At 38.6% G+C, this 16,634-nt stretch overlaps 1 protein-coding gene across 5 annotated transcripts in view; it reads left to right on the forward strand.

The window, feature by feature from the left end:
* The window catches only part of HSDL2 (hydroxysteroid dehydrogenase like 2), a 126,221-nt gene that overhangs the window by 17,464 nt on the left and 92,123 nt on the right, over nt 1–16,634 (forward strand). The window contains exon 1 of one of the 5 annotated variants that reach the window (XM_019946413.3): nt 9,753–9,937. The exons of 3 other annotated variants lie outside the window; for them this stretch is intronic. In XM_019946413.3, coding sequence (XP_019801972.2) covers nt 9,921–9,937 — 17 coding nt within the window. In that variant the 5' untranslated portion in view covers nt 9,753–9,920. Of the gene's footprint in view, nt 1–9,752; nt 9,938–16,634 lie in introns of those variants that run through there. One more of the 5 variants, XM_073806425.1, reaches the window with a different exon arrangement.

Consider the following 16,634-nt stretch of genomic DNA (forward strand, 5'->3'; position numbering starts at 1 on the left):
TATAAAGTTAAAAAGGAAGCACAACCAAGCAAAGCTAACCAATATATTGTGTACACACACACACACACACACACACACACACACACACACACACACACACAATTTTATAAAAGATGACAAGGGAAAGATAAACACAAAACTCAATGGTTACTTCTCGGGAGGAGGCAGGGAGATGGAATCCAGAGAAGCACATGACTCATCATTTTCAGTCCTTTAGCTGGGTGATGGTTTCACAGATGTTTATTATTATCTCATAATTTACATATATATCATACATATTTTGAATGTATCTTATACATACACACACACACACACACACACAAAATCTAGCCTGTTTCTGTCAGCATTGATATAGGTCCCCAAACCTCATCAATTAGGGCAGCATTTTTCAACCTCAGCACATTTTGGATGGGATATTCTCGGGAGGATGGGATGTACTATTCTGTGTATTATAGCATGTTTAGTGGCATCCCTGGACTCTATTCACTAGATGCCAATAACATCCCCCACACAAATGTGACAACTAAGAATGTTTCCAGATATTCACAAATATTCCCTGGGATGCCAGTTCCATTAAGAACCATTGCCTTAGGGATATCTGTATTTTCTTCCAATTAATCCAATCATTTAAAATGGTGGGTTTTTAAAAATTTATGTAGCATTATTATAAGGTTTAAAAATTTTTAAATAAGCTTTATGTTTTGAATTTTATTTTATTTATTTTTTTTTACAGCAGGTTCTTATTTAAGCTTTATTGTTTAGAGCAGTTTTAGATTTACAGAAAAATTGTGAAGATAGTACAGAGACTTCTTATATGCCCTACACCCAGTTTCTATGGTTAACATCTTACATTAGTAGGATACCTTTGTTACAATTAATGAACCAATATTAATACATTGTCATTAACTATCATCCATACTTTATTAAGATATCATTAGTTTTTATCTAATGTTGTTTTTCCGTTCCAGGATCCCATCCAAGATACCATATTACATTTAGTCATCATATCCCCTTAGGATCCTCTTAGCTGTGACAGTTTCTCAGACTTTCCTTCTTTTTGATGACCTTGACAGTTTTGAGGAGTACTGGTTAGGTATTTTGTAGAATGTCCTTCAGTTGCAATTTGTCTTATATTTTTCTCACAATTAGACTAGAGTTATAGGTTTTGGGGAGGTTTACAGAGAAAAAGTACCATTTCCTCACATCATATCAAGGATACCTATTATCAACATGGCTTATCACAGTTGATGTTGACTTTGATCACCTGACTGAGTTGGTGTTTGTCAGCTTTCTTCACTGTAAAGTTATTTTTTTCCCCTTTTCATACTGTACTCTTTGGAAAGAAGTCACTATGTACAGCCCACACTCAAGGAATGGAGAGTTATTCTGTACCTCCTTGAGGAGGCTGTATTTACAGAAATTATTTCACATTCTTCTGTACAGGAATTCTGTCATTTCTCCTCATTTTTAATTCAATCATATAATTATATCAGTATCAACTCATGGATATTTATTTTATACTTTGATTATAATCCAGTACCACTTTATTTTGTTGCTCAAAGTGTTTCAGTTTTAGCCATTGAGAGATCTTTCAGTTGACTTCTGTACTCCTTTGACATACCTCCATCAATGTGGGGTGTTTTGTTTTGGGTTTGTTTGTTGGTCTGTTTTGAGTACTCCCTTACTTTCTGGCACTACAAGATGCTCCAGGATCATCTTGTATATTTTCTGCCCCAGTCCTAAAATGAGTCATTTCTCCAAGAAACCCTGGTTCCTTTTATTGGAGTATAGGGTTAGAAACCAAGATCTGAGTATGAGACGTGCTCATTTCTACTGGAAATAAGATTTAAAAGAAAAAAAATCTTTTTTTAGTTTGAGTGTTTTGGAGAGACCCACCCTGTTGTAGGATTTTTATCTTATAATCAGTGTTTATTTACTCTGCTCAGTTTATTTTGGACAACAATTGCACACCTGTCTTGCAGTTCATTATTAACCCTTCAGCAGCCCCTAAATTCCAAGTTTCAGTTATGGGTCAGGAAACTGAGTCCTGGAAAACCAAAATGTGTGTCATATTGTCTCTTCTTCAGTTCTACCTTTTTTTGTTGTTTTTTGTTTTTTGTTTTGCTGTACGCGGGCCTCTCACTGTTGTGGCCTCTCCCATTGCGGAGCACAGGCTCCGGATGTGCAGGCTCAGCGGCCATGGCTCACGGGCCCAGGCGCTCCGCGGCATGTGGGATCTTCCCAGACCGGGGCACGAACCCGTGTCCCCTGCATCGGCAGGCGGACTCTCAACCACTGCGCCACCAGGGAAGCCCCAGTTCTACCTTATTTACCATCTTGGAATAGACCTCCCAAGGGTGGCGTTCTTAATTTTTCCCTGGTCCACCCAAGTCACCAGTCCTTATTTCTTCAAATTTCAGATTACTGCTGGACTTTTAGGACAATCTCATTTACTTTCTAAAAAATGGCACTGAGTTATTACTTAGAAGAAATGCTTGTCAAATCTCACTGCTTTCCTTAATTTGGATACAAATTGGAAGGTATTCTTCATAGTTTTTGGTAGGGTTGTGTCAGTTTCCTAGTTTCATTATACTTGAAATTTCTTCTCTGATTTAGGTTCATTTTTGTTCACTTCCCTGGAAGTTTTGTAACAATTAATGACTTTGATTAAGTATTTCCACTCTTCTCAAGCAGCCTTGAATACTGTCTTTCACCAGCCCTTATCATGATTCTCCCTTAACTTACCTATTCCTAACCAGTTAACTAATGTGTGATTCACCCCAGTGTTTTCAAAGAAGTGGAGGTGGAGGAATAGCTGTGAGTAGGATAACAGAAGAAAAAGGACAAGTCCTTTTTTTCCCTTTCCAAGAACCTGTTACCTATAACTCTTGTGCCCTGAAGTTAGCTTCCTATAATAAGAGTTGATGTGCCTTTCCTTGGTATTCCATTTGTCTACAGATATATGAAGTTGATACATATTATAGATGCCTATAATATTGTAAATGTTCTTCTATGGGACAAAATAGTCCCTTCTTAGGAATCTGAGACCATATCTTTAATAGGATAAATTTTATTTGCGACTAGAACAAGGCCTTTGCTTTGGCCATTAAGTGAAACCTTTCTCTAAAATTTTTTTTTTCTTTTTCCCCTAAAATTTTTGATATAAGTGTTTAACAAGGAGTCAGATGGATTGGTTAGAGTATATTATTTTATTTTTACTTATTTGCCCTTTGTGGAAATAGTCTTGTGCAAAAATCTGATCATAGTTTACAAGGTCAGTGGAAAGGTTCCTGCGATGCCAGACGACTGGATAGGACTACTGCCCTCCCTCCCCAGTATGGTTCTAAAAGATGTTTACTTCATATGATCCTGCAGGGCACCAGGCAAATATTCAACCTTGAACAGGTAAACAAGCAAAAGGTCAGTAGCAGAAAAGCAAAACAAAAGAACAATCTGGAGGACTTCTCTATGAGAATATGTTGCTCATGTAACTGGAAAAGCAAATCTCCTTCCCATCCCCCTTAGAGGTGGAGGATTACTTGTATCAGAGGATAATGTCTTCATATAGCCTGTCTTCTACTGGAGCAGTAGGAGTATGAGACCTTAACCAAGAATTTAATTTAGTAGAGGGTAGTAGGAGGATGACACCTACAAGAATTTAATTTGGCATAGAGGAAAGACATGGGGTAATTCCAAAGTTTGGTATTTGTGTAGCAAAGTAGTGGCCATTAAGAGATAGATGGCTCAATTATGGGACTGATTCTTAAGCTAACTTCAAATGTCTTTTTTTTTTTAAATGCCTGGTAGGCACAGTTTGAAAGCTAGAAGATTAAAAAATAACTGGTATTGTTCTGCAATATAAAATCATCAAATGCTATCTTTATAGTGAGCAGGGCTGAAGCTATGTTGATAACAGAAGAATCAAATATTTCTCTTTCTCAGCTTGGAAACAGTACGTGTACTCACAGTAGAGTACTGTGTCTCCGAATTAATGCCTGAGTTTGGGAGGTGTGGGTGTGTTTGACATAATAGTCACTTACTGGACCCCAGGAAGAATTAGGGGGGAATATCTCCAAGGGAATTGGACTTGGAACACCTACACCCATCGTGGACTCTCTTGCTAAAGTCATATTCTAAATAGAATGGGTAATTTATGCTTGGGAAAATGTTTGGCTTAGGAAAAGAGGATGGATCTTAATATATGAGACCAACTCCTGTGAGCAGGGCATGGGATTTCCTGAAAGGGGGTAGAGATATTAAAGACAATTTTAAAGAAGGAAATTTGAACAAAACTGATACTCTCAGGGAGAAAAGCAGATATGAAGACGAGGAGCAACGCTAGCGATTTGGCTGTGTTCAAGAGGGAACCCCTTGCAGTGATTTATAGTCTTTTGATACTTTTGCATTTAAGAGTTAGGTCCAGATGCATGTAACAGAAAACCAAAAATAACAGTGCCTTAAACTAGATAAAAATTTATTTATCATGCAAAAGAAGCCTAGAAGTAATGGTTTCAGGGCTGTTATGGCACTCCATGCTCATCAAAGATCCAGTCTCCTTTTTGTTCTATTATGTGAGTATATGGCTTTCAGTCTTAAGGTCACAAAATGTCTGGAAGCCCTTTAAAGAAGTTTTCCCAAAGTCCTCCCCAACATCTTCCGCTTACCTCATTAGCCATAATTTGGTCACATGGACACCCCTAGTTGCAGGGGAGGCTTGAGAGATTCACTGCTTTTGCTGGGCATACTGCCACCTCTAATAATAGAGATATACTGTTAATAAGAAGTGGAGAATGTGTAATGGGTAGGCAGTTGACATAGCAGTTGTTATATAAAGTTATTATTTATATATATATAGATATAGATATATAGATAGTAATTCCCTCATATAAACCTCAATTCTTTGACAAAGAGTTGTGTGGGGATGGTGTAGTAAACAAACCAATGGGCTTCCCTGGTGGCACAGTGGTTAAGAATCCACCTGCCAATGCAGGGGACACGGGTTCGAGCCCTGGTCCGGGAAGATCCCACATGCTGCGGAGCAACTAAGCCCATGCGCCACAACTACTGAGCCTGCGCTCTAGAGCCCACAAGCCATAACTACTGAGACCACGTGCCACAACTACGGAAGCCCATGCGCCTAGAGCCTGTGCTCCGCAACAGAAGCCACCACAATGAGAAGCCCATGCACCACAACGAAGAGTAGCCCCTGCTCACCGCAACTAGAGAAAGCCCACACACAGCAACAAAGACCCAATGCAGCCAAAAATAAATAAATATTTTTAAAAAGGAAAACATCCCAAAAAACAAGCCAACAGAGCAAAAAAGTGGAATATGGTGTGGTCCACACACCCACTCCTCTACTTGCACTCATGAGAGGGAGCAGTTGTCTGCTGAGGGAACTGTTTCCTGGAATTCTACAAGATGGCCAAGCTGCAAAGTGAGGAAAACTCACAGTGTGCCTTTGAGCAGGGGGAGAATTAGAAAGCTAGGTGGGAGACTCAGGAGGGTTCTGAGACAACTGCTCCCCAACCCCAAACTTTCTTTCATATGTTATAGGAGAAAGTTCACCCTTGAAGGAGCTATGGAAAGGGGAAGGCTAGTTCTGCTCGTGGTTGCAAGATAGATGCAGCTGTTCCAAGCATCACATCCAGAAATAACAATAGAAGAAAAGAGGCAATCTATTCTGTGGTCTCTTTAAGAAAGAAAAAACTTTAAGAAAATCTTTCCGAGCAGACCTCACATTTGCCAGAACTAGAAAACACCAGCTGCTAAACAAGGCATTGACTGGTGAACAATGATGTACACACAAAGGCTTTTATTGCAATGTTGTTTATAATATAGACAGTATTGAAACACCTTAAAATGTCCATCACAAATGGTAAAATTAATATGGAGTACATTCATGTAAAAGAAAACTATGCACCTAAGATAGGCTGGGAACTGGGATGTGGGACCCTTTACTGCACAAATGTCTCCTCCAGCAACAGAATACAGAGAAACTATAAGGGACTAAAAATAACTGCATGCATGGCAGCGGAGTGATTAAGAACAATGTTACAAAAAGGCCACAAACCGACTGCCACTTGTGAAGTGCCTGGAGCAGAAGCAGGGTACTGCGCATGATCCCTGCACACAGCACCACCATGGGGGTGGGCAGACCATCTAAGCCGCCCCTCCTGCCCGATTCACCATCTGCCCCTACCCTCGCTCTATTTAAGGAACCAGCCCACCCTCCTTGGAGAGTGAGCAAGGGCACCTGTTTCTTGTTTTCACTCCCAATAAAGCCTTGCCTGAATTTCTCCTCTGGCCTCTTATCAATTTCTATTGATTAAAGAGTCCAAGGACCCAGATTGGTAACACACCTATTAAAAAAAAAAGTTAAGGTGAACTTTTGGGTATAAACTTGGAAAGATGTTTATGATACATTAAGTAAAACAAAAAAAGTTTCCAAAACAATAGAATATATATAATTTCCCCTATGCTTTTTTAAAATCAATCAAAATCTATATAAAAATTTCGAAGTCTTAAAGGATACATGCCGAACTGTTAACAATGAAGGGTGATATTAGAAACTTTCACTTTCTTTAGTTGTTGGAATAATGTATTATCAGAAAAATATAGACATTAAAATACAGCAATGAAGTTAATATCCAACATTTACTAATTAAATGACTGGCAACAATTCACTGAGCAATAAAAGGTGCAGTTAGGGGTCCTATTGGGAAGATTTGGTACCTTGTCAGAAGCAACTGCTACACCCTCAAAACCCCAAGGATTTCCCTTGGGGTGAAAAGAATGGAAAGTTTCAACAGATCCCTGACTCTTCCAATGCACTTGAAAGCATCTGCTGTTAGTCACATTGGATTGCTGGCCTTTGACCAGCAGTTAGTAATTTTATATTTGACTGAAGAAGCCTAGAATATCTTAAAAAGCAAGTTGAAAAATCACAACGGCAAATTACAACACACTAAAGCAGTGTTTTCCAAATGGTAGGTTATGATCCAAGAATGAGGCATTGAAATAACTTTGTAGGTTATGATCACCTGAAAAAAACCCAAAAAACGGGGTACTACATAATAGATTCAAATAAAATAGAAAACCGTGTACAGGGTCTGGATGAGAAATTTATGTATGTGGGCTGTGGTCAACAAATTTGAATTCTACACTGCATTCTACACTTTAAGAAAATATACCCTTACGCAAGGTCAGGGTTAGAAGAGTCCTAATTTGACAGTAAGATTAAACTTGTTTTCAGTGTCATATCCTTTGATATTGCAATTCAAGTTGGCACTTTCAGTCTCCTATGTATTTGAAAAGCACTTTTTAAAATTGGAGAATTAAACTTAATAGGCTTTTTTTTGGCTGTGCCACGCGGCTTGTGGGATCTTAGTTCCCCGACCAGGGATCAAACCCCCACCCTCGGCAGTGAGAGCGCAGAGTCCTAACCACTGGACCGCCAGGGAAGTCCCAAACTTGATAGACTGTATTTATTTATTTATTTGGCTGCGCCAGGTCTTAGTTGTGGCACGCCGGATCTTTGTTGTGGCATGCGGGATCTTTTGTTGTGGTGCTTGGGCTCAGTAGTTGTGGCGCAAGGGCTTAGTTGCCCCACAGCATGTGGGATCTCAGTTCCCTGACCAGGGATCGAAACTGGAAGGCGGATTCTTAACCACTGGACCACCAGGGGAGTCCCTTGATAGACTTTAGAAGTCACAAAAAGTGAAGATAAGTTTGACTATTTTATGACAATTTGTTCTAATGATAAAAAGTATTTCTTTAAGGAATTTAAAATTTATGCCTCCTCTTATTTCCCCTTTATGAGGGTCCTATAAGGAACCTCATGCTATTTTTGGCTTAATCCAAGTCAGATTATAACGTCACAATATTGTTAATAAATTAACATTTTGCAGTATTGTATAACTGTGAATTTTAAAATACCAGTGCCATCTAGTGGTTACTCTCAAGAAGTTTCCTCTCTCTTGGTTATACACTCAAGAGTGGAATTGCTCTTTTGTAGGTAGCTACCCAGTAGCTGGTAACCATACTTTAACCTTTGGGGAAACTGCAAAACTGTTTTCCAAAGTGACTGTGCCATTTTACATTCCCACCAGCAATGTATGAGGGTTCCAATTTCTCTACATCTTGGCCAACACTTAGTATTTTCCATCTTTTCTATTATAGCAATCCTAGTGGATGTAAAGTGGAATCTCGCTGGTTTTGATTTGTATTTCCCTAATAACTATTGCTGTTGGGCATCTTTTCATGTGCTTGCTTGTTCGTTTATCTTCTTTGGAGAAATGTCTATTGAGGTCCTTTGCTCACGTTTAAATTGGAGGTTCATCTTTTTGTTGCTGAGTTGTAAAAGTTCTTTATAGATTCTGGATACTAGACATTGTCAGATATATGATTTGCAAATATTTTCTTTCATTCTGTAGGTTGCCTTCACTTTCTTGAATGAGTGGAGAGTAAGCTTTTTCATCTAACAGTCCCTATCAACACACTCTCTAAAACACCTAACATTTACAATAGTCTAAAGAACTCATTAGTGGGGACTTCCCTGGCGGTCCAGTGGTTAAGAATCTGGGCTTCCACTGCAGGGGGCACACGTCTGATCCCTGGTCGGGGAACTAAGAGCCCCTATGCCGGCCAGTGCGGCCAAATAATAAATAAATATGAAGATAACCTTTAAGGAAAAAAAAAAACCCCACCACATTGATTACTCCTTGTTCCTTCTACATAAGCAGAGAACGTGCCTTTTTTTGCCCCACTGTATCTCCAGTGACCAGCACCCACTCGGTGCTAATATTTCTTGAATAAGTAAATTCCTCCGGAGTCTCTAAGGACCGTATCACAGATCTCAAATTCAAATGCCTATGAGACTGGCAAGTGATATAAATGAATAAATAGACGTTTAGGGCTTGTAATAAAAGAGAGAGTACATATCCTATTTCCAGGTTACTTTCCTTTTTTTTTTTTTTTTCAGGTTACTTTATCTACTCACATAACCTCATCATCCTGCTCTACCTCTTCAAAATAGAATTTCTTCACGTCTACCTAAAAATATTATGCCGGTCTCTAGTTCATTAGAGTAGCTGAGTTATGTCCAAGGTATACTACCAAAAGCAATACCGGCTCCCAGAATTCACCTTATTCAACCACTGAGTCTGGGAATTTCCTCGCCGAGATATTGGCTAAGAAGTCGAAAAATCAGAGTTAATTTAGTTCTTCGGTGCGACTATTGCAGATCTCTAATCCAGAAGCTGCCCCTCACCACAGAGCTGTTTATCTATAGTCCGGCCGGCTTTAGTCCAGATTTCGCGGGAGAGTCGAAATGCGCCGCTGGCCGGAAGAGTGCTTATCTGCCCAGGAAAAGCGTTCCTAAGAGGGGCCTCCGAGGGCGCGCGTGCAGCTGGGCAGGCGTCCAGGTGCCGGCGTGGACGGCGAGGGGACCGAGAGCCAAAGTCCGCTGAGAAGCCGCACCTCAGCCCTCAAGGTCCCTGGTGCACGACTCAAACGCCCCTCACGCCCCCAACCCGGCAAAGGAACTCAGCGCTGCGGCTAGGAACCCTTCACAGGCCGGGGAAAGGTGTACTCAGCTGCTGACGCGTCCAGCATTCTAGCCGCGGGCTGGAGACCAATTGTCACCGTAGAGCCCCCGCAAGAGAGGCGGGGCGGAGTTGTCTCTCACAGCGCTTGCGCTTAGGGTTGGTTTCCAGGGGCCAGGCAGGCGGGAGGCGGAAACCAGCGCGGAGAGCCACGGAGGCCCACTGCGTGCGCAGGCGCACTCAGCCACCTTCCGTTTCTTGGAGCGCCCAATTTCCCCGCAGACCTCGGGGCGGGGCCAAGTGCGGGGAGAAGTCACCCTCTCAGTATCCGCTCGCTGAGGCCGTTGTCGCCACCGCCTCCAATCTGCAACAGTCATGTTGCCCAACACGGGGTAAGGGGAATCGGGAGCCGTGGGGAAGAAACCCCGCCGGGCGAAGTGGATGGCATGGGTGGCCCGGCCCCCGCGGTGGGAGGGTTAATGAAGTTGCCCGGCGAGGTCTGGAACGCTGGTCCGCGCTGGACACAGTGTTCCTCGAATCTGCGGTAACTTGTGAAAAGTAACGCAGAGTTGTGTACTTCAGGGTGGCAGTCATGTTACAATCTCTTCCACAGGTAAAGGATCCAGAGTGAGGTGTCCCGCCGACCCCCAGGCGGGTCCCACTTTGGGTTTAGCCGTAGCTGCGTGCCTTGCCGAAGGCCGCGAGTTCTAGGTGAAAGGTCACTGGAACACTGGTGTGCTTAATGAGTCTCCACTTATTCGGAACGCTCGATTCTGGAAGAAGAAAATAATGGGGTGTTTAAAAAGGGATTTCAAATTAGTAACAAACTAAACTAATCTTAAAATATGGGTATCTTTGGGGGGGACTTTTCACTTTTAAAAGATATGTAGTTGTAAAATACACATAAGGAAAAATTTGCCACCTTAACCATTTTTAAGTGTACGGTTGGTTAAGTAGTGTTAAGTATGTTTGCATTGTTGTGCAACCAATTTGCAGAACTTTTTCGACTTGAGAAACAAACTCTATACCAGTTAAACTACTCCTCCACCCCCGTCTCATTCTGTTTTGTTGCTATACTGTATGGGTGTTTTGAGCTGAGTGCCAAGTCCGTTTTGTAATTTGCTTGAAACATATAGGTACGTTGCCAAAACACTTAAACAGCTCAGAAGGTTGAGTTTCCTTATCCTTAACTTTCAGCCTCCTACTTACTCTCTGGTAGGTTTCCAAAAATATTCTGTGCATTATAAATATATTTGGGTACAGAGTCCTAAACACACACACACACCCCACTTTAAAAAATAGTAGCAAAGTCCCTTCTGGGCCTTGGTATTTTTAGCTAATGTGTCTTGGAACATATTTTCAGTACATGTTGATCTTCCTCCCTTTTAATAGTTACATGGTGTTCTGTTTGTTTAACCAACAAACAATCATTGGATACCAGATCATTTCTAGTTTTTTGTTACTCCGTCTTTGCTGCAATGATTATCCTTGTATTCACCTGTTTGCACATATTTGAGTGTATCCATATGATAAATTCTTGGAAATGAAGCTGTTGGATCAAAGAGTATAGGTAATTAATATTTTGATAGCTAATACCAATAGCCTTCCAAAGAGATTGCACATCCAAAAGGATGAATGAGATTTCCTAGTCCAACACGCTGGCAAACAGCAAAATGTTTGATAGTAAAAATATTTGTTTTGATAATAAAAATCTAACTAGAGAAAAAAATGGCACCTCATTATAGTTAAAATTTGTATCAAAGAGTGAGGATGAGGATCTTTTTATATGTTTAAAGCAGCAGTTCTCATCAAGGAGCAATTTTGACCCCCATAGGACATTTGGCAATATCTGGGAACATTTTTGATTGTCACAATTGAGGGGGGTTGCTACTGGTGTCTAATAGGTGGAGTCCAGAGATGCTGGTAAACATAATGGACAGGATAGCCCCCTTCAACGAAGAATTATCTTGTCCAAAATGTCTTTAGTAGTGTAGAGATTGAGAAATCCTGGTTTAAAGCCAGCTGTGTATCTTTTTCTTTGCCTGGCTTACACAATTAGGTTTTTGGTTGATCTCTAAGCTCTCTAGTGTAAAAATATTTGTTCTATATCATATGTGTTAGAAATGTTTTTCTCTGTTTTTTTCATTGCATCGAGCTTGATTATCCAATTTGTTTACCATGCAGAAAACATGTCCTTTTATCAAGTCAGAGTTATCAGTCTATTCTTTTTTTTTTGGCTGCACCCTGTGGCATGCGGATCTTAGTTCCCTGACCAGGGATTAACCTGCACCCTTGGCAGTGAAAGCACGGAGTCCTAACCACTGGGACGGCCAGGGAATTCCCCTCAATCTGTTCTTTTAAAGTTTTTGTGTTTTTTGTACAAAGCTATAGGCCATCTTAAAATAAGTTTTTTGTTTTATAATTTTTAAAGTATTCTTTTAGTATTTCTGTGGTTTTTTTCCCACTCAGATTTTTATCTACCTGACATGAAATACTGTTTTGCATACTATTTTGGCATAGGAAAGTGAGTTAGGACAACGCACTTATTATGGTTCAGATGGCTGGCTGTGCAGTTGATTCCAGCACCATTGGCTGACTAGTTATTTTTTTCTCTCTATTAGAAATTCCACCTCTGAATTCTTGTATATCTAGGGGTCTTTTTAAAAATTCTATTACGTTGGTCTGTCTATTCATGTACCAGTACTAACTATTTAATTTGCTCTAGTTTTATAAAATGCTTTATATCTTGGAAAGCTAGTTCCTGCCTCATTTTGGATTTCTTCTCAGAATTTTAAGTGATTTTTTTCTTCCTAAAACAGTTAAAAGTTTCATCACATTTACCATGATTTTGAGGTCCCGAATTTTGGTAAATTGTAGTGTAGGTTTAACTCTACTTCAGCAAGTTTTAGGCGTCTACCAATAGTACTGAGGAATTTGGAACCGTTTTTCTTTCTTGCCTTCTATACTCTGGTTCTAATCGTTTACAGATGGAGAGTTCCTTAGTAGTACTAAGGCCCGGTCTTCAGTTAAGAGAAAGCTGCCTTTGCCCTTCTTTCTGCCAATTCCTGAGACCTTGAGCGTGAAAATGTCCTTTATCCTCGGGAATGAATCCAACTAAACCAAAGGCAAAGGGTAGACCTTTTTTTTTTTCGTCTCTTTGCTTCCTCATTTCTTTTTAATTTATTAAAAATTTGTTTTTATTTATTTATTTTATTTCTGCGTATAGTCAAAGTATTCAGTTATACATATATCACACCAGCATTCTTTTTCATATTCTTTCCCATTATGGTTATATCACAGGATATTGAATATAGTTCCCTGTGCTATATAGAACCTTGTTGTTTATCCATCCTGTATATAATACTTTGCATCTGCTAGGATAGGGCTTTTTTAAGTAACAAGTGGGACATTTCCATCTAAATCTCACGTTTAAAAAAAATCATTTTAACACTCTATGCATACTCCCTTTTGTATAAAAAGAAGGGAAAATTATCACACATACACACATGATGTGTCTTATGTATGTGTGTGTGTGTTTGCATATTTTTTTCAAACAAAAATATGAGAAGGATAAGCTAAAAATTAAAGGAATCTATTTACCTATAGGCAAGGGATTGACTTCTTTGAATATACATATTTATAAGTTTTTGACTTTTAAATCATGTACTGTTTTACAACATCCCTCGTCCAAAAGAGGGGAAAGAGGTAAGCTAAAATGGAATGCTACCATAAACAGAGGAACTTAACTATATGTCGTTTTTCACATAAACATACATAGAAAATAGAGTCAATTAATTCTTTTTTATACTTTTAGCTCTCAATTAAAGATTGTTTATTTGCTTATCTATTTATTTATTATTTATTTTGGCTGCGCCAGTCTTTAGTTGCAGCACGCAGGATCTTTGTTGCAGCATGCAGGCTTCTAGTTTGCGGCACCGAATAATTTTAACATAGTAATTTGTACACTCTTCGAGGGATTTGCTCTAAAGACAAAAAGAGTGCAAAGAGGGACTGCCCTGGTGGTGCAGTGGATAAGACTCCACGCTCCCAATGCAGGGGACCCAGGTTTGATCCTGATCATGGAACTAATCCCACATGCATGCCGCAACTAAGGGGCCCGCCTGCTGCAACTAAGACCCAGCGCAACCAAATAATGATAATGAGAGGAGAATGGGGAGCATCTATGCAAAAAAAGTATAACTTTAAAAGAAAAAAAAAGAGTGCAAAGAATCTTGAACTTTACTTAGTAGATTTATTATTGGTAGTGGTATTAGCGTAGTGATTTGAATCTATTGTGTCTTACAGTATACAGTGTACCTACCTCTTGTTGGTCTGCTTCTTTAACAGAAGAACAGATGAGGATCCTTACTCCTCTCAGCCACGGGCGAGAGTGCTACTGGAGTCTTTTTCTATCCCCTAAACTCTGGCTCTGGGGGCTCTTGTCCTTTTTTTCTTCCAGAAAGCCATGTCTCTGTCAGAACCCAATTCTTGTCAAAAAAAACTGTTAAAGTCTTGGATTTCGTTTTTATCGTATTTAACCTAGAAAGTTAACATGTATGTAACTTACCAATTGTCTAAAGTAAAAATTTTTTACCATTTTCCCAAACAATCAAGTACCTAAAAAGTTGAACTCCAGTCACTCAGTTTTAACTTTATGTTATTGTAACAATATATTTTAATTCTATCTTTTTTAAACCTCCAAAATACTATTATTTATTATATTATTTATATTATTATAATCATCATTATAAATACCTTTTTAGATTTCCATACTTAATTTACTATATCTTTGGCTTTTATTCCTTCTAGCACCCTCAGACCTGCACTCTGGAACACTTCTCCATTCTTTCTGTAGTAAATAAGGCATGAGAAAGAAGAAAAATATTGGATTGGACTGAAAGAAACAATGCTGTCATTATTTGCAGATAATATGATTACATAGAAAACCAAAATCCTGTATAACTAATTATTAGATTTAATAAAGTTTGACAAATTTTTCAGGAGACAAAGTAAATGAGGGAGAAATTCGATTTCTGCACACATAAGCAAAATCACAAGAATGCAGTAACAATGGCAGTAAAATGAGAAGTTCAATCAGATATGGCTATACTACATGACAAATGCTCTATATTTTTCAGTCCGATCAATGGCAATAAAGAAAATGGAAAGGGGGAGCTGTTATAGATTAAAAGGACTTATAAGATATTACAGGCATTACTAGTTTTTTATTGTTTTTTAACCTTTATTGTTCTTTTGCAGATATTGTGTGTTTTAACAAACTGAAAGTTTGTGCAACCGTGCGTTTGATGGTTAGATTTTTTAGCAATTAAGTATTTTTTATTTAAGATATGTACATTTTTTTAGACATGTCTATTGCCCTTAACAGAGTACAGTGGTAGACATAATTTATATGCACTTGGGAAAGCCAAAAATTTGTTTGAACTCGCTTTATTTCAATATTCCACTTTAATTGTAGTGGTTTTTGGAATGAACTTAACAATATCTCGAGTATGTCGTAACAATTATGCAATGTGAATTCTGACAGGATCTGATTTGATCAACCCCTGTAAAAAGACATTTTTTGAGATAGTTGTTAAACTTTGCTATGGATAGTAACTAGTTGATATTGAGGAATTTATTGTCAGTTTTTTTAGTTGTGATAATGATATTTTATATAAAGTTAGAATGCATACTGAGCATTTATAGGTGAGATTAGATGACTTCTGAGATTGGCTTTCTGATTATCACTTTCAATTTTGATAATTATTGAATTGTTACATAAAGTGGGAGCTTATTTTAGTATTTTCTCTAATTTTTGAATATATTTGAAAACATCATAATAAAATTAAAAATGGTCTTTAGCATCTTTTGCGTTGTTAGTTGCAAAAGGGGAAAGAATAGTAATTACACAGTGGAAAATCTGATAACACACCGATGGTTGGATGGCAAAATTACATTACATTTGATTACAGAGAGACACTGTGTGTTTCAGGTGTGACTAGTATATCGATGCAATGTTAGGATGGATAGGGGGATTGGAGCACTCAGGTCATAAAAGATGTCAGTTTCTTCCCACATTTGAATCTAGATTCAGTACAGTTTTCTATCAATCCCCACTGATTTTGCCTTGTGCAATTAAATAAGCTGATTCTAAAATATATGGGAAAGACAGCAGGTCCAAGTATATCCTAGAAAGCTGTTATATTTAAGACAGTGCAATCCATTAGCCAAATGGAGCAGAATATAGAGCCTAGATACAGATCTGTATATTTAGGGAGACTCAGTCCTATGACAAAGCTGCATTAAGATCTGTTGGGAATGATGGACTTTCCAGACTGGGACAGTTGGTTAGCCAGATGGGGAAATGTAGTTGATCCCTACCTCTTCCTAACAAAAATGCATTCTATGTATATTAAAACAAAATTTAAAATAAACCATACAATTTTTGGAAGAAAATTAATACATTTTGGTTACAGATGGATTTCTTAACCCCAAAAAGCATTGCTGTAAAAGAAATGATTCATAAATTCTGCTATAATGAAATAATTTTCTGCTCATCAAATATACTATAATTGTGAAAAGAAGCCACAAATAGAAAAATTTTAAATCTTAAAAGCTTATAGAGTTTTACCGATCATTAGGAAAAAGTCAACCATGTAGAAGATGACCAAATAAATTATATGTATTACTCAGATAAGGAACATAGTGATATTAACATGAAAATGGATTCCACCCTTATTAGTAATAAGGGAAATGTAAAATTAAAACCATACTGAGATTACTTTTCATATGGTAACCAGATTGTCGAAAATTTTAAATGTCCTGACATCAAGTGTTTGGGGAGGTGTGAGCTGCAGGAACTCGCTCTGATGTGGCTGCTGGTCGGTTATTAACCCGCACTTTGAAGGGGTTTGGCATTATTTGGGAAAGTTGACACTCAGCATGTGTTCAGTTACCTATTGTCTTTAACAAACCACCCTAAACTTAATGGTTTGAAATGACAGTGCTTTATTATTATTCACACTTTCTGGGTTGACTGGTTCTTCTGCTCTAATTAGGATATGTTGAAGTCATTCATATGGCTCCTTT

The sequence above is a fragment of the Tursiops truncatus genome, chromosome 6, assembly GCF_011762595.2.
Source record: "Tursiops truncatus isolate mTurTru1 chromosome 6, mTurTru1.mat.Y, whole genome shotgun sequence".
In the NCBI taxonomy this organism is placed as follows: domain Eukaryota; kingdom Metazoa; phylum Chordata; class Mammalia; order Artiodactyla; family Delphinidae; genus Tursiops; species Tursiops truncatus.